Below are 26306 nucleotides of genomic sequence, written 5' to 3'. Positions count from 1 at the left end.
CTTGCTGTGGAGAAAATGGCGCTGGTTAGTGCTGGAGGATCAAGCTCCGCCCCCTTGACGGCGGGATTCGGTCCCGCTCTTTTTCTTTATACTGACAGGGAAAGTATTATATACTGCCTCTGCAGTATCTATATAACTGTGCCAGGCTTATTTGAGGTAAAAAATTGCTGCCCAGGGCGCCCTTGCTGTGCCTGTGTGTGTTGCGGGAGCAATGGCGCGCAGCGCGACCGCTGCCGGTACCTCATGAAGATCTGAAGTCTTCTGCCGCTTTTGAAGTCTTCTTGCTTCCTATACTTACCCGGCTTCTATCTTCCGGCTCTGTGAGGAGGACGGCGGCGCGGCTCTGGGACGAACAGCAAGGACGACACCTGTGTTCCGACCCTCTGGAGGTAATGGTGTCCAGTAGCCTAAGAAGCAGATCCCATCAGTCCAGGAAAGTGGGCCTGCTTCTCTCCCCTCAGTCCCACGAAGCAGGGAGCCTGTTGCCAGCAGTGCTCCCTGAAAATAAAAAACCTAACAAAAGTATTTTCAGAGAAACTCAGTAGAGCTCCCCTGCAGTGCATCCAGTCTCCTCTGGGCACAGGATCTAACTGAGGTCTGGAGGAGGGGCATAGAGGGAGGAGCCAGTTCACACCCATCTAAAGTTTTAGAGTGTCCATGTCTCCTGCGGAGCCCGTCTATACGCCATGGTTCTTACGGAGTCCCCAGCATCCTCTAGGACGTAAGAGAAATAAATAACGAGCGATCATTAATAATGCAAATTCAAGTGAAATATAACTGGTGTATAATTAAAAATTAAATATTGTACTGAATTGAAGAACTAGTCAGACAAACCTGTGAGCTATCTTCACAATTTAAATCACACCTGTTACCTATAACCCGTGGGCAGACATATTTTGGGGGCGTATAAGACTGCAGCCTATCGCTTTGCTACCAACCGGCAACATTGCGGCTTCATAGTGGGTTGAATGCATTCCCCAAATGAGATCCAACAATCCTATGGTGCATCTGCACAGATATGAAATGTCAGCGCCCTCCTTTTTAAGCCTGACCAATACGATTTGCTGCTGGGACAGGGCCCTGTATGTACCGTAGGATTATGGGAATGTATACATTTCTTATTGTAGACCAGCCAGGGAAGGGACTGAAAATCAATATGGACAAAAGTTACTGGGTGACTGTGCCAAAAATACATTCTTAAGGGGGAAGAGGTGGAAAAACGACAATTGCGAAGTAAAAGGTGACGACAGGCGAGAGACAGAGACACAGAACTGTAACGGACGTTAACTAGCAGCAAACTGGAACTGGAAACATTTCTGATGACCAAACTATAAAGAAACAGGTTCTGAGTGGCATAAAAACTTCCAAGTTACTAGAACTTAAATCAAACAAAACAGCAGAAATTGTAAGTATAACCATCTAACTAGATCTTCTTTATTCCTTCCCTCTGGTTGATCGTTATAAAACAACAACAACCTGTCAAACAGTTCATGAAATAAATAAAGCATTGGAACACGAAATTCAAAAAGCCATGGTGGATCATTTAGGAAAAGTGTTAAAGTGTAGAACCTCAGGAGCAGATTTAACAACGAGTGATATTCTCATTAACACTCGTTATGAATGATAAATGCTGCTCAAGCCAATCAGTTCCTGTCATTTTTCATGACAGTTGGGAGTTGAACACATAACAGTTGGGAGTTGAACATAAGACAGTTGGGAGTTGAACATAAGACAGTTGAGAGCTGAACACAGGACAGTTGAGAGCTGAACACAGGACAGTTGAGAGCTGAACACAGGACAGTTGGGAGCTGAACACATGACAGTTGGGAGCTGAACACATGACAGTTGGGAGCTAAACACATGACAGTTGGGAGCTAAACACATGACAGTTGGGAGCTAAACACATGACAGTTGGGAGCTAAACACATGACAGTTGGGAGCGGATTTGCTAGAGCACTATTTATCATTTGTAAAGGAGTGATAAGATAAGAAGACCAGGACATGACCACGCAACTTGATATGCGCTTGGCGGACAAACAGGCGCACCTTTGTATATACCAAGAGCTACGTTGGACCAAAGTTTTTGCTTTTCAGAAATTCATTTTATTGGTCTACTTCCCGTTAGAACAAACGCCTCTGAAGATCGTCTCTTTGCCGACAAACATTGGAATTTTCAGAAAAGAGTTCAGGGGACCAGTCGCTAGGAAGATGGGTTTGTATGGGGGAAAACTGAAATTCAGGTTGCTGCGATGAACAGACCACGGGAGACAGATGTGCAATGTTACCCTGTGCGTTATATTTATCCATTTCACCTCTGTTGGCAATCATACAGCCCGACTCTATTACCGTACGTCCCGTTTCATTGTTAGGCCTGTTAAGATAACTTTGGACACTGCAGTTTTCTTTATTCGCCAAGATCCTTTTTCTCCTCGTGGATTTACAGACAGACATTGTGCTTCTCTGCTTTAGGGTCCTCAGTCTTGACACCTGTGAATTTGGAAATGAAGCGGAGACTGGGGAGTAGAGAAGAGGGAAGTTATCAGCGACAGCACAAAACAGGGTGGATCTACACTCTGACGAAGATGGTCTGGTTTTCTGTAAGAGGAACTTGGTAACGGAGCCATGCGACTTCCTCCCTATGGAAAGTAAAGACGATTTGGCATTGGAGGTGTTATTACAAGGCCACCCGTCACCGGCAATGCAGTTAGCTCCCGAGAGTCGCCTCAGCGCTGGAGTAGACTGTAAATACGGGACAAAGTCCCAATCTTTATCTGCAATGTCACGGTTCTCTGTCAAGTAGCAAGTATTTGTGTGGGAAGGTCTACGACAATAAGTGTATTTGAGGTACTGTTTATTCATTTGGTTTTCTAGTCTTTCCAGTGTCTCTGTGCAATGTGGATGTGGGACTACCGCTAAGGTCCCCTCTGTATTATTGCTGGTGTCAAACAGATCTGATGAAGCGTTATATACTTCACTGTTGTGGTCTCTGTCATTCAGAACGTTAGTGTTTAATACCCCCAGATCCACGTCTTGCCATGTGCAATTTATCCCATTTCCCCTAAGACTGGAAAAGCTATCCTGCCCTAATGAAATGACATACGTATTTATGTTCATTATAGGATGCTGAGAAACGTTAACCATTATAACGCTCCCCTTGTCTTCTGTGCAACTATGAAACCCGTTTCCATTCCGTGTGGGGCATGTGCATTGTGGGGTCACTGAAGAATCCTGGGGAGCTGGTGAAGTGGAACGCAAGTCCCTTGATATATAATCAGGTTCACGGCTTTCCTCTAGTGATCTCTGGAGGTGGCTGGATGGCGAAATGCGCTGTTCAAAAGGTGAATGGTTGTCGTCGGTTTTGCTAATGTCACAGGAATGGCTTAAAACAAGTGTCTTCGATCCGTCCAAGCCGAATCGCACTGTGTCTTCCATTACTGTTCCGTGCTCTGATTTCTCCGCTGGCAGCGGTAATAAGACATCTGGCGTTTTAATACTGTCAAACCGCTCTCTGAAACGTTTCCCTTCCATTTTCGTGATCAAACAGAATTCATTACCTGTAACGCAGAAGGGAGATCTTGTGCCTTCACTGCTCTCAATTCCTGCTATGAGCTTGCTCAGGCTTTCAGAGAACGGGAAGTCTTCCCAGGTTCCGTCCTGGCCTTGGTAGGTTTCAGCTGCGGTCACATGCTGAGGGAGAAGCTGCTCCCCGTCCCCTGAGCCGTCTTGGCTTCTGCAACCGCCTGAGTTACAAATGTTTTGCAAATAGCTTTCTTGCCCGAAATCCATTTTCTGCACACGTGAGGCACTCTGGGGTTTGCAGTAACGCATACCGTTAGCTGACCTGGAAGTCCTTAGCGAGGAATGTGTGGATCTTGGAGTACTGGTACACCGAATGCTGCAGGGAGTGGTAGTGAGTATGTCTTCTGGTGGATTTATTTGTCTCCGCACAAAGACTGTATTGTCCTGGGATATGTGCTCCGCTCGGTGCGAGAGCTGCTCTGGTCGGTTGCACCGACACTGTCTGCAATCGCAGAGTGCAGATTCCGCCAACGCACTGACCAGGGGCGAGGGTGATAAGCCCAGAGACTGTTGCCAGTAATCCGCAAACAGATTCCTGCTCTGACTAAGGCTGTAGCTGCCGTCAGAAAACCCCAAATCACTGGAATCACTAAGTGTGGTATCGGCAGAGGTTTCAGCCCTGGCATTTGTCAAACTGTTGCTCAATCCGGACTCCACCAGATGATTAAAGTGGTTTATAACTGTGCAGCCAATTGGGTCATCGTTTGGGAGAATAATCTGGCACGCAACTATGTTCCGGCATGAGTCAGACAGAGAAACTGAATCTCCTCTTCCCAGATCTCCTGGTATCTGTAAAACACAAAACAGCATAAAAAGGGACTTTAAACATTTCTTTATTCCAACATAAGACTACTATAATTTATACATCTCAACAGGCATGGATGGGCCCAGGATTGGACTGGTCCACAGGGGTACAGGGGAAACCACCGGTGGGCGCTACTGCCTGGGGTTCCACCCCTTCCTTTAGGGATCAGGTGCCAGACTGTGCTGTTACTAATCTAGTACATTATCTTGCATGCACTACAGTATTTACTGTATATATTTATCTAGGTGACCAACACGTGCAAAATGATTAGGCAAACCAATGTGGCGGCTGGGCACACCCCCTCTAGATACTGGCCACACCCCTAAACATGGGCCCCTACCATGTAAAAAGGAGTGTGTAACAGTAATCGACAAGGCGCCTCAGATATAGGATGTATAAATTTCACGTGTACATTCCTTGTTGACGAATGACCACGTTTTGGACTACTGACGATCAGCTGTGTGTGGAGGATTTTCATTGGACAGTTATAGTTTAAATGACTGGAAATGAGACATACAGGTCATTGCCTTGACAAAGACCCAGGGCTTACGGGTTGAAACGCGTTGGTTGCCACAGGAGGGGGACCCCGCTGTCTCTGTGTGGGACTGGAGACTCAGGAGCTGCTTTGCCCGAAGGAAAATCCCAGATTACCCACCCGGGGATCACCTGGTGACTGTTAACACACGTATTTTGAGAACTGCTTTCTCAACAGTTCTCAACACCTTCTGGTAATTACGCTTCCCTCTTTCCCATTGCACAGGAACATAGGGGGACCTCTTCATTTTTATTTTAAACACTGTATGTCATTTGTTTTATTGTGATCTGTGATGTATCATTAAATGTTATTACTACACATGATGAAATTCTGTTCTCTCTACATGTGCTGTTGATCACTATTGGAGGATCTCTTTGCAAAGGAGGAATTGTCATTCGTCAACAAGGAATGTACACGTGAATTTTATACATCCTATATCTGAGGCGCCTTGTCGATTACTGTTACACACTCCTTTTTACATAGTTGTATTCTGGTGTTTTGGGAGAGACACTTAATTGGGTAACTGGTTCTCCAAGGCTGACCAGATTGCGCAGTTTGCACATCACCCTACCCTTTGTTTGCACAAGGGCCCCTACCACCTCATTCCCCCGGTGTGCCTACATGCCCCAGTCCAACACTGCATGGGCCCCATACTTACCCCCTTCCCCTATAATACCCCTCCATGGTTCCAAACTCCGCTATTGCTATAGAACTGTTTTTGCCGTGTGATTTATACTGCTGCTGTAGACATTGCCGTACCGCATGAAGACATCTGGGAAAGAGAAAGCTAAACTTCCAGGCTATGTAATGAACGGAGATGTTGTGTTGCTCAACAGCGAAATGATTAAACAAGACCACTCATTACTATGGTAGACTGTTGGTACAACTATAGATGTGTCCTCATACAACTTGCCTCAATACGCCATGTAACGGGAGATGCCTGGCGTGAGTGAGCTGTCAGGTCATGTGCAACTCCGTTAGCGTTGGACGTCTTTTTTTGCCGAAAATGAGACGGATGTAATGAAGTCAGAGTTCGATGGGCTTGCAGGCGTGCCAGCCGAACTTAGACATTTCTTTAAAGGGGCAGTCATGGTTTTGCCTTGTAAATAACTGCCCCTTTAAAAAAGCATCCGAGTTCGGCCGGCAAAACAGACCTCCAGCAAACTCGAACTTCATTGCATCCGGCTCAATGCTTCTTATTCGCAAAAAGATGCGAATAGGACGCAGCTTATAATATAGGAGAGCAGGTGCATTATGAAACCATTAGAATTATAATAAATTTAATTATACATCATATCTGAGGTTCTTGGCATACATTGGCCAATATATGAGCCTGCCCACCAATCGTCAAGGTGACCTTTACTGCTGTGCTCTTTCTAATACTCAGCAGCTACTTTCACTTGCCTAACGCTGATTGTTCACTTCTATCCTTTATTTGTGTGGTGCCCTGGGGTGGTTTGGCTGGGGGGTTAGGGGTGCCCTGCGCCCCAGCTGCGAACCCCTATAATGTCAGATGAGGTCACCTTGACTATTGGTGGGCAGGCTCATATATTGGCTGTCCTCTCTCTAACACTCTGACACCTTACTGCTGTCCTCTCTCTAACACTCTGACACCTTACTGCTGTCCTCTCTATAACACTCGGCAGCTACTTTCACTTGCATAACACTCTAATTTTTCACTTCTATCCTTTATTTGTGTGGTGCCCTGGGGTGGTTGGGGGTGCCCATTGCCCCAGCAGCGAAACCCTATAATGTTAGGGACCTGACTGATGAGGTCACCTTGATAATTGGTGGGCAGGCTCATATATTGGCTAATGTATGCAAGAATCTCAGATATGATGGATAATTACATTTATTATAATTCTAATGGTTGTATGGTGCACATGCCCCCTTGTTCCTATATTGTAGTACTAAGTCCCAGCAAGGTAACACATCTCATAAGAAGCTAGGGTGTGCAGTCCAGGCCCCCTACCCCCAGTATATTCTATATTATGTGTGTGTAGGACGCAGGTTATGGTGATTAAAATGATGCAACATGCCTATATTCTGTATGCGTCTGCAGCTGTATCTGCATATGAAATGTTACGTTACAGTGTTATCTAGGAACATTTTAAAGTAGCATTTCGTATGCAGATACAGCTGTGGTCGCACACAGAATATAGGCATGCCGCATGTCATTTTAATCAGCAGAAGCTGCTTGTGCGTCCTATTGGCATCGTTTTGCAAATAAGAAAAAATCGTAATGGAAAAAAGTTGCGCGTAAAGATGTTCGGCGCTACCGAGTCACTAGAAGGGCTGCTTAACGTACCAGGAGGCTAGATGTAAGTGGACACATCTGTATGAAATATAGGCAGTGTTCGCAGTCTGATACCTGGTGAAGTGTGCGCACGCGCAGATGCAGCACTGGGTGTGCGCACACACTGAGATGCGAGGGCATCTTACATGTGCGATCACCTCTGCCTGATTGACAGACAGAGTCAGTTACGGGCGGGAGGGGGCGAATCGGCGGCACTGGGGGGTGCTGTCTGGACAACGCAGGCGTGTCCGGACGGTTTGCGGGACGGGCCGCCGCAGCTACATGACGACACATGCAGCTGCTGCGACCCTAAACATGGCAGGCAGCCGCCTGCCTTCGCAGCTAGGCTGCGCAGGCAGGGGGCTATTCAACAGACGTGAAAGCAGCGCCGCCGCTCGATGCTTTCATATGTCTGCGGGGGTAGGGGGGGGCCTGGATCAGGCAAGCGGGACAGACTTGCCATGTGCTGACTGTCCCCCCGCATGTCAGAGTTATTGAGTCCGAATTAGGCCCACAGATAGGATGGGTGTGGTATGCAAGGTCAACCACACTTAGGTCAGCAGTGTCTAGGTTGACCATTATTGGTCGACATGTACTAGGTTGACATGACAAAAGGTGGACATGAGTTTTTCACTTTTTTTGGGTGTCGTTTTCTCCGTATAGTGATCGGGATCCCCAATTAGTGCACCGTGTCCCCTCGCAGCCAGATTACTGTTCCCAATTGTAGTCCACGTGGATCGTAAAGTATGAAAAAGCTACAAAAAAATGAAAATAAAAAGTGAAAAACTCATGTCGACCTTTTGTCATGTCGACGTACTGTCGACCTATACAGTGTTGACCTAAAGACCGGATACCAGATAGGATACAGTAGCAGAGTTGGTCCAGGCAAGCAGATAGCAGTAACAAGTCATATACACATCACAAGTAAAGGTTATTTAATAACACTGCTCAAAAGTGCAGGTCTGTCCTACAATCAGAGCAGCCTATCAGCAATTTGCTTTTATCGGTCTAGTTTGAGCCCGTCCATGAAAGCGACTGTCTGATTGGCTGTTATGGTTTTAGTGCAAATTTGCACTAAAACCTCAGTTTAGTCTGAAGACAAAGGAAGTAATTCAGTTCTGATCGTAGCAGCAAATTTGTTAGTAGTTGGGCAAAACCATGTGCACGGCAAGGGGGGGGGGGGCAGATGTAACATGTGCAGAGAGAGTTAGATTTGGGTGGGGTGCGTTCAAACTGAAATCTAAATTGCAGTGTAAAAATTAAGCAGGCAGTATTTACCCTGCACAGAAACAATACAACCCACCCAAATCTAACTCTCTCTGCACATGTTACATCAGCCCCACCTGCAGTGCACATGGTTTTGCCTAACTGCTAACAAATTTGCTGCTGCGATCAGGTCTGAATTACCCCCAATGAACTAATGGTACACTGATAGTTACAATTAGCATTGCTCACTGCCATATTTCTGTAAACGTCTGTCTCACTTTGCAAACCACTTGACTTAATTTAAAGATCTATAAAAGAACAGTCCACGCACAGCGCTAACCATACGCTTGCCCACTTTTATTTATGTAGACCATTCTCAGAACAAAGATTTCCCTCAGGTGTCATAGTAAGGGTGGCAAAGCATATTGTTATTAGATAGAAGAATGATCAAATCTAAGAAGAGAAGGCCATCAGTAAACGATTGCTCGTACCCGTCGCTGTTTTCTGACTGATGATTGGCTCAGAATAAGGCCCAGGGCATGCACGCCACAGGTGAGTGTAGCCATGCTTCATCACATTGAGGGGAGGTCCAGCACTTCAGGAGCGCTGGCCCGTCTCTAACCCCTCGACCTTCTCCTGTGATTGGTGCCAGGGGCACTGAAATGACAGGACTCAGAAGGACCTACTGCATCTTCTAACTGTTCCAAAATTGGGGCAAATGTGCTGAAAGTTGGGAGGACGCAACAGTCCCCTCAAACTAGGAGCATTCTGCTTAAATATGGACCAATGGGAGGTATGCAAGTAACTCAATTTGCAAATGTAAAAGACTCAGAAATGTAAATTTTTAGAAAGGAAAGTCCACGTGATCAGTACAGAAAACACAATGGGACTATTTACTGAGAAAGTGTAAAACAACAGCCAGCAGCCTGCAATTACCGATCTATCAATGTTTAATGCCACTTCGGTTGCTACGGGTTGGACTCTATCAGTAAATAACCCTCAATGCGCATTGCTTACATATTTGATGCCTCTGATGAAACCGTCACCTCACTTACTGACGGAGAAACGCGTTCGAGTGTGCTGCTGATGACCCTGACTACCACCTGCCATCCTTTATACCTCCGGTTACAGTACGACTAACCAACTACTGCAGGAGCAGATACTGGTAACGGAGGTTCTGTATAAGCAATTACCGCTGTGATCACCGATGAATAGAGGGTGCTGGAGTGGAGATCGGATACCAAATTCGGGACATTGATCGAGGACAGCCTGGATGCAGAGAAACGTCTTTTGCAAACAGACTGCAGCCGGGGATGGGCGTAAAGACTGGAGCACCTGTTAAACATCTAACCGAGTGTTTGCTCTTTCCCCCGTGTGACAAGCAGTTCCTCTAACCAAGTCTCATATATGGAAAAGACCACTGATAAGAATTGCTTCCGATACTAAGTGGATTATAGCAATACCATTGAAGTGGTGAGAACGACTTTGATAAAAACACTACAAAACATAAGCCAGCGGTGGGGGTCATTCCGAGTTGATCGCTAGCTACATTTGTTCGCAGCGATCAGGCTAAAAAATGGCAGTTCTGCGCATGCGTATGCGGCGCAATGCGCACGCGCGTCGTGCGAGCACAACGAACGATGTAGTTTTGCACAGGAACTAGCGAAGCATTTCAGTCGCACTGGTGGACGCAGAGTGATTGACAGGAAGTGGGCGTTTCTGGGTGGCAACTGACCGTTTTCAGGGAGTGTTCGAAAAAACGCAGGCGTGCCAGGAAAAACGCAGGCGTGGCTGGGTGAACGCAGGGCGTGTTTGTGACGTCAAAACAGGAACTTAAACAGTGGGAAGTGATCGCAAGCGCTGAGTAGGTTTTGAGCTACTCAGAAACTGCACAAAAAAACTTTGCCGCCGCTCTGCGATCCTTTCGTTCGCACTTCTTCTAAGCTAAAATACACTCCCAGGTGGAGGCGGCTTAGCGTTTGCTGCTAAAAACTGCTAGCGAGCGATCAACTCGGAATGACCACCAATATGCATATGTGCAGGACTGCAATGGACTAACATCAATGAGCTGCATCATGGCCTTTAATTGATATATGCTTATATATGGTTAATTTTACTGTGATTGTACCAACAGTATTTGTGAATACATATGATTTATGACCTTTTATGCATATTGCGGTTGATATATACACTTTTACATGAATTTACGCTCCTAGTGATGAAGTATAATATATACACCTCTCCTTTCTAGTTCGTTACATTGGGGGTAATTCATAGTTGATCGCAGCAGCAAATTTGTTAGCAGTTGGGCAAAACCATGTGCAGTGCAGGTGGGGCAGATGTAACACATGCAGAGAGAGTTAGATTTGGGTGGCGTGTGTTCAAACTGACATCTAAATTGCAGTGTAAAAATAAAGCAGCCAGTATTTACCCTGCACAGAAACAATATAACCCACCCAAATCTAGTTCTCTCTGCACATGTTACACCTGCAGTGCATATGGTTTTGCCCAACTGTTAACAAATTTGCTGCTGCGATCAACTCTGAATTACCCCCATTGTTGGTAATCCAGTATTACCTCGTGGAGCAGCAATTCATTATTAATATCTCTCAGGATGGAGTTTAAATAATATTGCGCCTAGTAAATTTATTTTGTTTATACGTTTACATATTTAGCTGTTCAATATTGCCATCCACGAAACATCTAAATCTTGTCATTTACCTTCACAGAAAAAATGAAGCTTCGGCCGATGAGACAATATTCTGCTGCCTGGAGTAGTAGTTCCTGTGCTCTGCCGCTTTCTAGAGGAGCGGGGAGTTGGACGGAACCCAGCAAGTGCCTAGAAAGAGAAACACAATGTATAAATGTGATGCAACTGACCTAAGAGTACAAACGATAAAGAGCTGGATAAGCGTCTGATAATGACCAGGAGTATTCTATAGCTCATTACCACACTGAACTACATTAGTCATCTGTGTGTGCATCTGCTGCCGCTGTAACGTCTGCGACTTTGTGGTAATAGCGGTACAAGCCCTTCCACGGTGTACAGCGTATGTCCAATGTGGATCTATAGATGCAATCCCGCTTGGTGTGCCTTTAGATGCAACCATTGGTCACACCATTGTGTATGGCCTCCAATGTGAAAGAGTGTGCGTCTGAGCCCGCAAACCACTTCTGCGACACTCCCATAACACGTCCATAAGACGGGACGTCCCCGTGCATCTGCATAGCCACCTCGCAGAACATTTCTGAGACCGTGCATCTCATTCGCTGCTGCAACCCTGTACTCACACACTAGGGGGCGCATGTGCTGTGTGACATTTTAGCAACTGTGGGGGCTATTCAATTAGTGCAGAGTCAGAAAAACCGGCACTAATTCAACCTGTGGGTATTCAATAGCCGGCATTTTCAACAGGTTTTTGCTCCGTTTTCGCCATGCCTTTTCGATTTCTTTTTTGCAGAATCGGCATGGGTGAAAACGGACCAAAAAACTGTAGAAAACTCCTGCAAATTCGACAAAACACGTCGATCAGCGGCGAATTCGCCGATCCACGTGGTTTTCGTCTGGGTGGATTTTTCGACAAGTCGAAAAAAGCGGAACAGGCTTTGAATAGGTCGAGTATGAATTCAACCTACAAACGGGCGGAAAGTGAAAACGGCAGTGACTGAATACCCCTCTTAGACGTATATACACAATTGGAAAACATCAAACATTTGAGTGAATATTTCCAGAAAGTCCAACTCAGTATGAGGCTCTGTTTTTTTGGGACAAATAGGACTTGGTAGCACAGGGAAATCAATATCTTAGTTTAGGTGCATTACACACATTAATGGACCCATTTATCAACAAGTTTTAGCTATTTAAAACTTAAGAAAAGAAAAAGAGAAAATAACATGGCATAACTGTAATGTGTATTTGTAAACCATTCCAAGGCGTCTTAGATATGATGGGAGACATTTGTACATTCATTTATATTTTGTTTGTCTTACAATGGCGAATAAAGTTTTCTGACATACTGCTTAATACTATCAGCCAATTAGAGTACTGCACAGTTTAATGAGAATGTAAACTTCCGAGGAGCCCAATGCTGTAATAAGCCCCCTTCGCACGTGGAAGAGGTGGGGTCTTACCTGTGCAGGAAATCAGCGCTGGCCCCAAAAACCTTCTCCAAACATCTTCCAAAGACAGTGATAATATGAAGCTTCTGGTCTTCGGCCACTTTCACACACAGTTTATATCGGTGGATGGCGACTTTACACGTGCCGCCACACCGCTGGCACTGGTACCTAGTGATTGTAGGATGGGAGAGGTTAAGAAAAAAAGGGAGAAAGGTACATCTGCACACTTGATTGATCTATATTCAGGATTTGATTTATGAATGGATCAATGAAACCCCAATATACGTGTGTCTAAATTAGACTTTAGGCCGCTCTGGGGGTGCGACCCTATTACAACCAAGATATCAAAACATATAAAGAGAACTAGAAAGACGGTTGTTGAGTTGGGTGCACAAAGTCAATTATTGGATTGATTATCTAAATAAAACGTAGCTTTTATTGCTTATATTAATATTAAGAGGGTCCTTGTGGTAGGACACATACAGCAAAATATAGAGGTTAAAAACATGACATATACAAACACATAAGTGATATAGAAAAAAAAGGGGATGTGTAAGACAGATTCTTAAAAAGTGGGGTCACCACAATAACTCCTGCAACAAGTATAATCGTTTGTTTTTGTGTGAGACAATAGCCACTCAAGATATAGACTGGATGGTATTTACCAGTCCTGGATATATTTGATGTCGTGTGGGGAGATTAAATATAGCCCCAGTTAATAGGGTATTATAATGGGACACTGCCTCTGGTGCGTGGGTACGGTAGAATATATGGAATAGTACAATTAGGACCTCTTTCCCCCAAGTAAAAATATGCAGGTAAGTTACTCTTGGATAGATAACATTGACTACATTGGTACTGATGGTTGAGACATGAAGAAAAATGTGCCACTAGTGCCCTATATTGCAAAATACTGTGAGCACCCCAGAACCTGTTACTGTCAATTTTTGACAAGCACATATATTACAGGTTGAGTATCCCTTATCCAAAATGCTTGGGACCAGAGGTATTTTGGATATGGGATTTTTCCGTATTTTGGAATAATTGCATACTATAATGAGATATCATGGTGATAGGACCTAAATCTAAGCACAGAATGCATTTTTGTTACATATACACCTTATACACATAGCCGGAAGGTAATTTTAGCCAATATTTTTTGTAACTTTGTGCATTAAACAAAGTGTGTCTACATTCACACAATTCATTTATGTTACATATACACCTTATACACACAGCCTGAAGGTCATTTAATACAATAGTTTTAATAACTTTGTGTATTAAACAAAGTTTGTGTACATTGAGCCATCAAAAAACAAAGGTTTCACTATCTTACTCTCACTCAAAAAAGTCCGTATTTCGGAATATTCGGATATGGGATACTCAACCTGTATCAGCATTATTGATTCATTTAGAATCAGTACGTAAGGATGGGAGAGGTCACAGATAAGATCTAAAAGCCCATCACTGTCACCAGACGGCAGCCAGAAGCAGCGATCACTTTCCTCACAACCGACTTGCATTAGAGAACAGATTAACAAAACCTTATAAAGGTTCCTGTATATAAATGAGCTAATCAGAAAAAAAAAAAATCATTATATATATCTCCTATATATTTGCCCAAGTCTGTGACTCTGTGCCCGTAACGCTGGGCGGAGTCACATGCACAGATCTGGCCAGGAACAGTCCCCTCCCCATCTCCGCCCAGTCCCCTGGCTCCCTTCTCCCCGTACACTCTCTCTGGTGACACCGCAGCCGCTGACTGTGAGCGGAACTCACACTACCCGCCTCACAGACTAGCGGCTGCTGCAGAGTTCAGGGGGACATGCTGAGCACTGGCAGCTGCTCTCGCTCCCTCTCCCACCCGCGGCATCCACCCGTCACTTACCCGCACTCACGGGTGAAAAGGGGGCGTGGATTCGCGGAAGGAGGCGTGGCTTCGCGTCCCGACCCCCGTTTTCGGCACAACTCGCCCCCCCTCCCACCCGCGGCAACCACCCGCATCTGCCCCCCACCCGCGGCATCCACCCGTCACTTAGCCGCGGTCGCGGGTGAAAAGGGGGCGTGTCTTCACGGAAGGGGCCGTGGCTTCGCGTCCCGACCCCCGTTTTCGGCACAACTCGCCCCCCCCTCCCACCCACGGCAACCACCCGCATCTGCCTCCCACCCGCGGCATCCACCCGACACTTACCCGCGGTCGCGGGTGAAAAGGGGGGCGTGGCTTCGCGGAAGGGGCGTGGCTTTGCGTCCCGATCCCCCGTTTTCGGCACATTGTGGGTCGGGGCATACGGCCTTCACCCGGATACTGCTGAATCTGCAGTGCTGGCTTCTGCACTGTGACAGGAGCCGGCACTTTGGTGTCACCCCTCAGAGGGTAACACCCGGGTGCGGCCCGCACCCACGTTGTGGCGCCACTGCTCCCGCCCCCACCCGTAGCACAAACACTCGCCGCATCCACCCACCACCCGCGGCACTCCCGTCCCCTCCCCCACCCAGAGCACAAACACCCGCGCCACCCACCCGCGGAACTCCCGCCCCCTCCCCCACCGGTAGCACCAACACCCGAGGCAAACCAACCGCATTCGCCCCCCACCCGCGGCACTCCCACCCGCAGCACCAACACCCGCGACACCCACCCACCACCCGTGGCACTCCACCCCTCCCCCACCCGCAGCACCAACACCCGCACCACCCGTGGCACTCTGCCCCCTCCCCCACCCACAGCACCAACACTCGCTGGCCCCCCTTGCGGCACCCAACGCATCCCCCACATCCGCTACCACCCGCGGCACTCACGCCCCCACCCGTAGCTCCCACACCTGCAGCACCCCCGCCCCTCCCCCACCCGCTGCAGCTGCACCAACCGCCCTACCCCAACTGCGGTATCCCTGCACAGGCACCCTCCCCCACCCACTGCAGCAGCACACCTGGCCCACTACAACCGCCGTAACCCCACACCCACAGCGCCCACGGACCCCCTCCCCCATCCGTGCCATCCCCGCACCCGCCCCTCCCCTAGCTACCGCACATCCACATCACCTACCCATTCCAGATCACGTACCCCACCCGCAACACCCCCGCCGCTCCCACAACCACAGCACCTACCCGCCCGCATTATCTACAGGCACCCTCCACATCTGCGGACCTCCCACACCTGCCCCTCCCCCACCCGCAACACCTCTGGACCACCACCCGAACCACCTCCGGACTCCCTCCCCCATCCACAGCTCCCCCGCATCCACCCCTCCCCCATCCACAACATCTACATCCCCCATCCGTGCCATCCCACACCTCCCCCACCCACAGCACTTCTGAAACCCATCACCTAAGCTCACCCCCCCTGCACCTCCAAACGCACACCCCTACATCGCCCCTCCCACACTCACATCACCTCCATACCCCCTCCTTCATCCACAGTCCCCCTCCCCCACCCCTCCCCCACCAACAGCAACTACACTCCCCATCAGCGCTCCTTCTACACCTCCCCCTCCCCCACCCACAGGACCTCTTCACCCTTTACGCCATCCATGCCCCTGCACCCACCCCTCCGCCACCCACAACACCTCTGGACCTCCTCCCACACCCAACCCTACACCACACGTAGCACCTCGAATCACCATCCACAGCCGCTACAAGTGATTCACGCGGATAGGAACCTCACTGAACCCACCCCCTTTCCAAACCCCCCAAACTTTTGTGAGTATAGTTGCTACCAATGGACATTGGATTAATTAGAAACACTAATACTGTGGCCATTATGTGTATAAGCAACACTGCTACCTGTGCCCATTGTGTATAAGTGGCGCTGCTACCTGCGCACACTGTGTGTATAAGCGGCTCTGCTACCTGTGGTCACTGTGTGTATAAGCGGCTTTGCTACCTGTGGGTATTGTGTGTATACGCCGCTCTGCTACCTGTGGGTATTGTGTGTACACGTGGCTCTGCTACCTGTGCCCATTGTGTGTATAAGCACCTCTGCTACCTGTGGGCACTGTGTATAAGCGCCTCTGCTACCTGGGGGTATTGTGTGTATAAGCGGCTCAGCTAGCTGTGGGCACTGTGTGTATAAGCGTCTCTGCCCCCTGTGGGTATTGTGTGTATAAGCGGTTCTGCTACCTGTGGGTAATGTGTGTACATGTGGCTCTGCTACCTGTGCCCATTGTGTGTATAAGCCCCTCTGCTACCTGTGGTCACTGTGTGTATAAGCGCCTCTGCCCCTGTGGGTATTGTGTGTATAAGCGGTTCTGCTACCTGTGGGTAATGTGTGTATAAGTGGCTCTGCTACCTGTGGGTATTGTGTGTATAAGCGGTTCTGCTACCTGTGGGTATTGTGTGTATAAGCGGCTCTGCTACCTGTGGGCATTGTGTGTATAAGCGGCTCTGCTACCTGTGGCCACTGTGTGTATAAGCGCCTCTGCTACCTGTGGGTATTGTGTGTATAAGCGGCTCTGCTACCTGTGGCCATTGTGTGTATAAGCGGCTCTGCTACCTGTGGGTATTGTGTGTATAAGCGCCTCTGCTACCTGTGGGCACTGTGTGTATAAGCCCCTCTGCTACCTGTGGGCACTGTGTGTATAAGCGCCTCTGCCCCCTGTGGGTATTGTGTGTATAAGCGGCTCTGCTACCTGTGGGCACTGTGTGTATAAGCGCCTCTGCCCCCTGTGGGTATTGTGTGTATAAGCGGTTCTGCTACCTGTGGGTATTGTGTGTATAAGCGGTTCTGCTACCTGTGGGTATTGTGTGTATAAGCGGCTCTGCTATCTGTGGGCACTGTGTGTATAAGCGCCTCTGCCCCCTGTGGGTATTGTGTGTATAAGCGGTTCTGCTACCTGTGGGTATTGTGTGTATAAGCGGTTCTGCTACCTGTGAGTATTGTGTGTATAAGCGGCTCTGCTATCTGTGGGCACTGTGTGTATAAGTGCCTCTGCCCCCTGTGGGTATTGTGTGTATAAGCTACTCTGCTACCTGTGGCCACTGTGTGTATAAGCGGCTCTGCTACCTGTGGCCATTGTGTGTATAAGCGGTTCTGCTACCTGTGGGTATTGAGTGTATAAGCGGCTCTGCTACCTGTGGCCATTGTGTGTATAAGCGGCTCTGCTACCTGTGGCCACAGCACCTTCGTATCTTATCTACAGTGCATTGCCGTTACTCATCTGGTACTTCATAATGCAGACACTAGCAATATATACTACACTCTACACTATGTTATTCATTGTGCCCTGCGGCCACTCTGCACGCCCTCAATAAAGGCCTACGCCCCCTTGACAATCGCATGCCCTCCCCCCTTACAATATTTACCCACTGCCATAAAAAAAAAACCAGGTAATACTCCATATAATAACAATTATAGCACAGCTGAAGCCCGTGCAGGGGATAATGAATCGTAGCCACTTGCAACGGTATTTTCTGTCTAACACCTTCCCTCTCTTTATCCTCTCCCTACCACCCTGCCTCTCCCTATCCTTTACCGATCGCACAGCGTTTCTGTACATTCCCTTTCTCTCCCCCTACGCCTCTCTATCTAATCTCAACCGGAACCCATTTCTGTATGCCCTCTATACTGCCCTGCGTTTCTGATTCTGTTATCTACCGCCCTGCGTATGTTCAAAGGCGTGCAGAGGTTAACGGGGCGTAGCCCCTAACGACGGTGTGAAGAGCGCCCGTAGGGAGCGATGAATCACCTAGTATATATAGGATTTTACTTACCGGTAAATCTATTTCTCGTAGTCCGTAGTGGATGCTGGGGACTCCGTAAGGACCATGGGGAATAGACGGGCTCCGCAGGAGACAGGGCACTTTAAGAAAGAATTTGGATACTGGTGTGCTCTGGCTCCTCCCTCTATGTCACTCCTCCAGACCTCCGTTAGAGAAACTGTGCCCGGAAGAGCTGACAGTATAAGGAAAGGATTTTGGAATCCAGGGCAAGACTCATACCAGTCACACCAATCACACTGTATAACTTGTGATAAACATACCCAGTTAACAGTATGAACAACAACGGAGCACCAGATCAACCCTGATGCAACCATACATAACCCTTATGTAAGCAATAACTATATACAAGTATTGCAGAAGAAGTCCGCACTTGGGACGGGCGCCCAGCATCCACTACGGACTACGAGAAATAGATTTACCGGTAAGTAAAATCTTATTTTCTCTAACGACCTAGTGGATGCTGGGGACTCCGTAAGGACCATGGGGATTATACCAAAGCTCCCAAACGGGCGGGAAAGTGCGGATGACTCTGCAGCACCAAATGAGCAAACACAAGGTCCTCCTCAGCCAGGGTATCAAACTTGTAGAACTTTGCAAAGGTGTTTGAACCCGACCAAGTAGCCGCTCGGCAAAGCTGTAATGCCGAGACCCCTCGGGCAGCCGCCCAAGAAGAGCCCACCTTCCTTGTGGAATGGGCCTTCACTGATTTTGGCAGCGGCAATCCAGTTGCAGAATGAGCCTGCTGAATCGTGTTACAGATCCAGCGAGCAATAGTTTGCTTTGAAGCAGGAGCACCCAGCTTATTGGGTGCATACAGGATAAACAGCGACTCAGTTTTCCTGACTCTAGCCGTTCTGGCTACATAAACCTTCAAAGCCCTGACCACATCTAGTAACTCGGAATCCTCCTAGTCACGAGTAGCCACAGGCACCACAATAGGTTGGTTCATATGAAAGGATGACACCACTTTTGGCAGAATTGTGGACGGGTCCGCAATTCTGCCCTGTCTATATGGAATACCAGATAGGGGCTTTTATGTGACAAAGCCGCTAATTCTGACACACGCCTATCTGAAGCCAAGGCTAATAGCATGACCACCTTCCACGTGAGAAATTTTAACTCCACGGTTTTGAGTTGCTCAAACCAGTGTGACTTCAGGAAACTCAACACCACGTTAAGATCCCAAGGTGCCACTGGAGGCACAAAAGGAGGCTGAATATGCAGCACTCCCTTTACAAACGTCTGGACTTCAGGAAGAGAAGCCAGTTCTTTTTGAAAGAAAATGGATAGGGCCGAAATCTGGACCTTAATGGAACCCAATTTCAGGCCCAAAGCCACTCCCGACTGTAGGAAGTGAAGGAAACGACCCAGCTGGAATTCCTCCGTAGCGGCATTCCTGGCCTCACACCAAGCAACATATTTTCGCCATATACGGTGATAATGTTTAGCCGTCACGTCCTTCCTAGCCTTTACCAGCGTAGGAATAACCTCATCCGGAATGCCTTTTTCTGCTAGGATCCGGCGTTCAACCGCCATGCCGTCAAACGCAGCCGCGGTAAGTCTTGGAACAGACAGGGCCCTTGTTTCAACAGGTCCTGTCTTAGAGGCAGAGGCCATGGGTCCTCTGTGAGCATTTCTTGCAGCTCTGGATACCAAGTCCTTCTTGGCCAATCCGGAACAATGAGTATTGCTCTCACTCCTCTTTTTCTTATGATTCTCAGCACCTTGGGTATGAGAGGAAGAGGAGGAAATACATAAACCGACTGGAACACCCACGGTGTCACTAGTGCGTCTACAGCTATCGCCTGAGGGTCTCTTGACCTGGCGCAATACCTCTGTAGCTTTTTGTTGAGGCGGGATGCCATCATGTCCACCTGTGGCAGTTCACACCGACTTGCAATCTGCGCGAAGACTTCTTGATGAAGTCCCCACTCTCCCGGGTGGAGGTCGTGCCTGCTGAGGAAGTCTGCTTCCCAGTTGTCCACTCCCGGAATGAACACTGCTGACAGTGCTCTTACGTGATTCTCCGCCCAGCGAAGAACTCTGGTGGCTTCCGCCATCGCCACCCTGCTCCTTGTGCCGCCTTGGCGGTTTACATGAGCCACTGCGGTGATGTTGTCTGACTGAATCAGCACCGATTGGTCGCGAAGCAGGGTCTCCGCTTGACTTAGGGCGTTGTATATGGCCCTTAGTTCCAGGATATTGATGTGAAGGCAAGTCTCCTGACTTGACCACAGACCTTGGAAATTTCTTCCCTGTGTGACTGCCCCCCACCCTCGGAGGCTTGCATCCGTGGTCACCAGGACCCAGTCCTGAATGCCGAATCTGCAGCCACCACAGGAGAGACACCCTGTTTTGGTTTTAATAGGTCTCTGACCAGTGTCATGAGCTCCTGAGCCTTCTCCATCGGGAGATAAACCCTCTTCTGGTCTGTGTCCAGAATCATGCCCAGGAAGGGCAGACGAGTCGTAGGAATCAACTGCGACTTCCTGAGAGCGTGCTACGTTGATCAGCAACTGCTCTCTGGACCTCGCCTTTATGAGGAGATCGTCCAAGTATTGGATAATTGTGACCCCTTGCTTTCGCAGGAGCACCATCATTTCCGCCATTACCTTGGTAAAAATTCTCGGTGCCGTGGAGAGACCAAACGGCAACGTCTGGAATTGGTAATGACAATCCTGTACCACAAATCTGAGGTACGCCTGATGAGGTGGATAAATGGGGACATGAAGGTATGCATCCTTTATGTCCAGAGACACCATAAAATCCCCCCCTTCCAGGCTTGCGATGACCGCTCTCAGCGATTCCATCTTGAACCTTTTCAGGTATATGTTCAGGGATTTTAAATTCAATATGGGTCTGACCGAACCGTCCGGTTTCGGAACCACAAACATGGTCGAATAATAACCCTTTCCTTGTTGAAGGAGGGGAACCTTGACCACCACCTTCTGAAGATACAATTTGTGAATTGCAGCTAACACAATTTTCCTCTCTAAGGGGGAAGCTGGCAGGGCCGATTTGAGGTATCGGTGAGGGGGCATCTCTTCGAATTCCAGCTTGTATCCCTGAGACACAATCTCTATTACCCAGGGATCCACCTGGGAGTGAACCCACTTGTGGCTGAAATTTCGTAGACGCGCCCCCACCAGGCCTAGCTCCGCCTGTGGAGCCCCAGCGTCATGCGGTGGATTTAGTAGAAGCCCGGGAGAACTTCTGTTCCTGGGAACTAGCTGTGTTGTGCAGCTTCTTTCCTCTACCCTTGCCTCTGGCAAGAAAGGACGCACCTCGGACTTTCTTGACTTTTTGTGAACGAAAGGACTGCATTTGGTAATACGGTGCTTTCTTAGGTTGTGAGGGAACATATGGCAAAAAATTTGACTTTCCAGCAGTAGCTGTGGAGACCAGGTCCGAGAGACCCTCCCCAAACAATTCCTCACCCTTGTAAGGTAAAACCTCCATGTGCCTTTTTGAGTCGGCATCGCCTGTCCATTGCCGAGTCCACAGGACCCTTCTGGCAGAAATCGACATTGCATTTATTCTAGAGCCCAGTAGGCTGTCTCTTTGAGCATCTCTCATATACAGGACAGCGTCTTTTTTATGCCCCAGGGTCATTAATATAGTATCCTTGTCTAAGGTATCCAGATCCTCAGATAAGGAATCCGTCCAAGCTGCTACAGCACTACACACCCAGGCCGACGCAATTGCCGGCCTTAGTAAGGTACCTGAATGTGTGTAAATGGACTTCAGGGTACCCTCTTGCTTTCTATCCGCAGCATCTTTTAGGGTGGCCGTATCCTGTGACGGCAGGGCTACCCTCTTGGATAAGCGTGTTAGAGCTTTGTCCACCCTAGGGGAGGATTCCCAGCGTAACCTGTCCGTTGGCGGGAAAGGATACGCCATAAGCATCCGTTTGGAAATCTGCAGTTTTTTGTCTGGAGATTCCCAAGCCTTTTCACATAACTCATTTAGCTCATGTGAAGGGGGAAAGGTCACCTCCTGCCTTCTTTCCCCATACATATGAACCCTCTTGTCAGGGACTGGGGTTTCCTCTGTGATGTGCAACATCTCCTTCATTGCTATAATCATATAACGTATAGCTTTAGCCAATTTAGGCTGTAACTTTGCATCATCATAGCCAACACTGGAGTCAGACTCCGTGTCGGTGTCTGTGTCAACAATTTGGGATAGTGGGCGCTTCTGAGACCCTGACGGCCTCTGCGACATAGGATCAGGCATGGGCTGAGACCCTGACTGTCCTAAGGTTTCAACTTTATCCAACCTTTTATGCAAGGAATTAACATTATCATTTAAAACCTTCCACATACCCATCCAATCAGGTTTCGGCACCGTCGGCGGCGACCCCACATTCATTTGCTCTCGCTCTGCTTCCACATAGCCTTCCTCGTCAAACATGTCGACACAAGCGTACCGACACACCACACACATACAGGGGATGCTCTTTTTGAAGACAGTTCCCCCACAAGGCCCTTTGGAGAGACAGAGAGAGAGTATGCCAGCACACACCCCAGCGCTATATGTCCCAGGAATCACACAGTAACTTAGTGTTAACCCAGTAGCTGCTGTATAAAAAGCTTTTTGCGCCTAATTTATGTGCCTCCCCTCTCTTTTTACCCTCTTCTACCGTGTTTCTGCACGGGAGAGCCTGGGGAGCTTCCTCTCAGCGGAGCTGTGGAGAGAAAATGGCGCTGGTGAGTGCTGAGGAAGAAGCCCCGCCCCCTCAGCGGCGGGCTTCTGTCCCGCGTTTGTGTGTAAAATAATGGCGGGGGCTCATGCATATAAACAGTGCCCAACTGTATATATGCTACTTTTTGCCAAGAGGTCTCTAATTGCTGCCCAGGGCGCCCCCCCCCCCCCCTTCCCCTTCAGTGACCGGAGTGTGTGGGTTTAATGTGGGAGCAATGGCGCACAGCTGCAGTGCTGTGCGCTACCTCAGTTTGAAGACTGGAGTCTTCTGCCGCCGATTTTGAAGTCTTCTTGCTTCTGTCACCGGCTTCGGTCTTCCGGCTCTGCGAGGGGGACGGCGGCGCGGCTCCGGGATCGGACGACAAAGGGTGAGATCCTGTGTACGATCCCTCTGGAGCTAATGGTGTCCAGTAGCCTAAGAAGCAGAACCTATCTTCAGTGAGCAGGGCTGCTTCTCTCCCCTCAGTCCCACGCTGCAGAGAGTCTGTTTCCAGCAGATCTCTCTGAAAATAAAAAAACCTAACAAAATACTTTCTTATAGCAAGCTCAGGAGAGCTCACTAAGTAGCACCCAGCTCGTCCGGACACAGATTCAAACTGAGGTCTGGAGGAGGGACATAGAGGGAGGAGCCAGAGCACACCAGTATCCAAATTCTTTCTTAAAGTGCCCTGTCTCCTGCGGAGCCCGTCTATTCCCCATGGTCCTTACGGAGTCCCCAGCATCCACTAGGACGTTAGAGAGAGAAAAAAAAAAATGTATATTATATATATATATATATATATATATATATATATATATATATATATTTATTTATTACTCCAAGAGCTTAATAGAAACAAAAACATTTGAGATTGGGTTTGATTATGGGGCAATTAACAGCCATCTGGTCACCAGACTTCCTGCAGCTTTCAGCAACTGATGACAGATGACAATAGCTTTTAATCGCCCACCTAACAAATGTATGTCTGAAGTTCTGTAACGGAAAGAGGACCGACTACTTGTGTTTTATCGTTTTCCAAAGACAAAAAAGAAAAATTATATTTTTTTTAAATGACTTATCCATGTGAATTATAGTCTTGTGGTCCACATTACATTTATTAATAATAGGATTTTGGTACCTACCGGTAAATCCTTTTCTCGTAGTCCGTAGAGGATGCTGTGGTCCACATTAGTACCATGGGGTATAGACGGGTCCACCAGGAGCCATTGGCACTTTAAGAGTTTAAGAGTGTGGGCTGGCTCCTCCCTCTATGCCCCTCCTACCAGACTCAGTTTAGAAAATGTGCCGAGGAGATGACATACTTCGAGAGAAGGACTTAACACAGATAGTGGTGAGATTCATACCAGCTCACACATACAAGGCACGTCAAGACAACTAGTTTGAACTAATCACCAATGGCTGAAACATTACTTACCAAGTAACAATGCAGTACTCCACTAAACGAAGTGGTACTGAACCAAATAACAACAACAACAACAACAACAACAACAGGAAAACGAAGCGCTGGGCGTGCGCCCAGAATCCTCTACGGACTACGAGAAAAGGATTTACCGGTAGGTACCAAAATCCTATTTTCTCTTACGTCCTAGAGGATGCTGGACCCACATTAGTACCATGGGGATGTACCAAAGCTCCCAGAACGGGAGGGAGAGCGCGGAGGCTCTTGCAGAACTGATTGACTGAACTTCTGATCATCAGAGGCCAAAGTATCGAACTTGTAGAACTTTGCAAACATGTTCGACCCCGACCAAGTTGGCGCTCGGCAAAGCTGTACTGCCGAAACACCCCGGGCAGCCGCCCAGGAAGACCCTACCTTACGAGTAGAGTGGACCTTGACATATTTTGGACACAGCAGTCCTGCCGTAGAATAGGCATGCTGGATAGTGAACCTAATCCAGCGAGAAATAGACTGCTTAGTAGCAGAATACCCAGTTTTCTTGGGATCGTATAGAACAAACAGAGAGTTTGACTTCCTGTGACAAGAGGTTCTCTTCACATAAATCTTCAGAGCCCTCACGACATCCAAGGACTTTGAAGTAATTGATGAGTCAGTAGCCACTGGCACCACAATAGGTTGGTTGATATGTAATGCTGACACAACCTTTGGAAGGAACTGCTGACGAGTTCGGAGCTCAGCTCTATCCTCATGGAAGATCAAGTAAGGGCTTTTGCATGACAAAGCCCCCAGCTCAGAAACACGCCTAGCAGAAGCTAAGGCCAACAAAGTGACCGCCTTCCATGTAAGAAATTTGAGCTCCACCTCCTGTAGAGGCTCAAACCAATCCGACTAAAGAAAAAGCAACACCACGTTAAGATCCCATGGCGCCGTAGGCGGTACAAAGGGAGGTTGGATATGCAGAACTCCCTTCAAAAAGGTCTGAACCTCAGGGATGGCAGCTAATTGCTTCTGAAAGAAAATGGATAGGGCTGAAATCTGGACATTTACAGATCCCATTCTCAGCCCCATATCCACTCCTGCCTGCAGGAAGAGGAGGAAACATCCCAGTTGAAACTCCACCGTAGGAAACTTCTTGGACTCACACCAAGAGACATATTTCTTCCAAATACGATGGTAATGTTTAGACGTTACCCCTTTCCTAGACTGTATGAGGGTAGGAATCAATTCTTTCGGCATACCCTTCCGTGCAAGAATCAGGCGCTCAACTTCCATGCGGTCAAACGTAGCCACGGTAAGTCTTAATAGGCGACCGGCCCCTGTTGCAACAGGTCCTCTCGAAGAGGAAGAGGCCTCGGCTCTTCTTGCAGCAGATTCAGAAGGTCCGCGTACCAAGCCCTTCTTGGCCAGTCTGGGGCAATGAGAATTGCTTGAACCCTTCTTCTCCTTATGAGCTTTAGGATTATTGGGATCAGTGGGAGAGGTGGAAACACGTACACTGACTGGAACACCCACAGAGACACCAGGGCGTCCACCACCACTGCCTGTGGGTCCCTCGACCTGGAACAATAACGCCGAAGCTTCTTGTTGAGACGAGAGGCCATCATGTCTATTTGGGGTAGGTCCCAAAGATCTGTTACCTCCTTGAACACCTTCGGTTGGAGACCCCACTCTCCCAGATGGAGATTGTGTCTGCTGAGGAAGTCTGCTTCCCAGTTGTCTACTCCTGGAATGAAGATGGCTGACAGTGCCAGCGCGTGCTTTTCCGTCCAGAGGAGTATTCTTGTGACCTCTGACATTGCCGCTCTGCTCTTCGTTCCGCCCTGTCGGTTTATGTAAGCCACTGTTGTTACGTTGTCCGACTGCAGTTGAATGGCCCGGTTTTTTAGAAGACCGTTGAAGAAGACCGTTGTAGATGGCTCTTAGTTCCAGAATGTTGATGGGCAGGCC

General features: G+C 48.2%; 1 protein-coding gene and 1 long non-coding RNA gene across 4 annotated transcripts in view; one reads left to right on the top strand and one right to left on the bottom strand.

The window, feature by feature from the left end:
* The window catches only part of LOC134998088 (uncharacterized), an 80774-nt gene extending 68337 nt beyond the window's left edge, over positions 1-12437 (top strand). The window contains exon 6 of the long non-coding RNA XR_010200416.1: positions 11151-12437. This is a non-coding gene — a long non-coding RNA (uncharacterized LOC134998088). The remainder of the gene's footprint in view (positions 1-11150) is intronic.
* The window catches only part of DDIAS (DNA damage induced apoptosis suppressor), a 53600-nt gene continuing 27982 nt past the window's right edge, over positions 689-26306 (bottom strand). For 2 of the 3 annotated variants that reach the window (XM_063951329.1, XM_063951330.1), the window contains exons 3-5: positions 12553-12708; positions 11143-11260; positions 689-4368 (exon numbers count right to left, since the gene is read on the bottom strand). In XM_063951329.1, coding sequence (XP_063807399.1) covers positions 2122-4368; positions 11143-11260; positions 12553-12708 — 2521 coding nt within the window. In that variant the 3' untranslated portion in view covers positions 689-2121. The remainder of the gene's footprint in view (positions 4369-11142; positions 11261-12552; positions 12709-26306) is intronic. The other variant, XM_063951331.1, reaches the window with a different exon arrangement.

Source organism: Pseudophryne corroboree, chromosome 2 (assembly GCF_028390025.1).
Source record: "Pseudophryne corroboree isolate aPseCor3 chromosome 2, aPseCor3.hap2, whole genome shotgun sequence".
Classification (NCBI taxonomy): domain Eukaryota; kingdom Metazoa; phylum Chordata; class Amphibia; order Anura; family Myobatrachidae; genus Pseudophryne; species Pseudophryne corroboree.
Note: the sequence above shows the minus strand (reverse complement) of the source record. Positions and strands in the feature narration are given on the sequence as shown.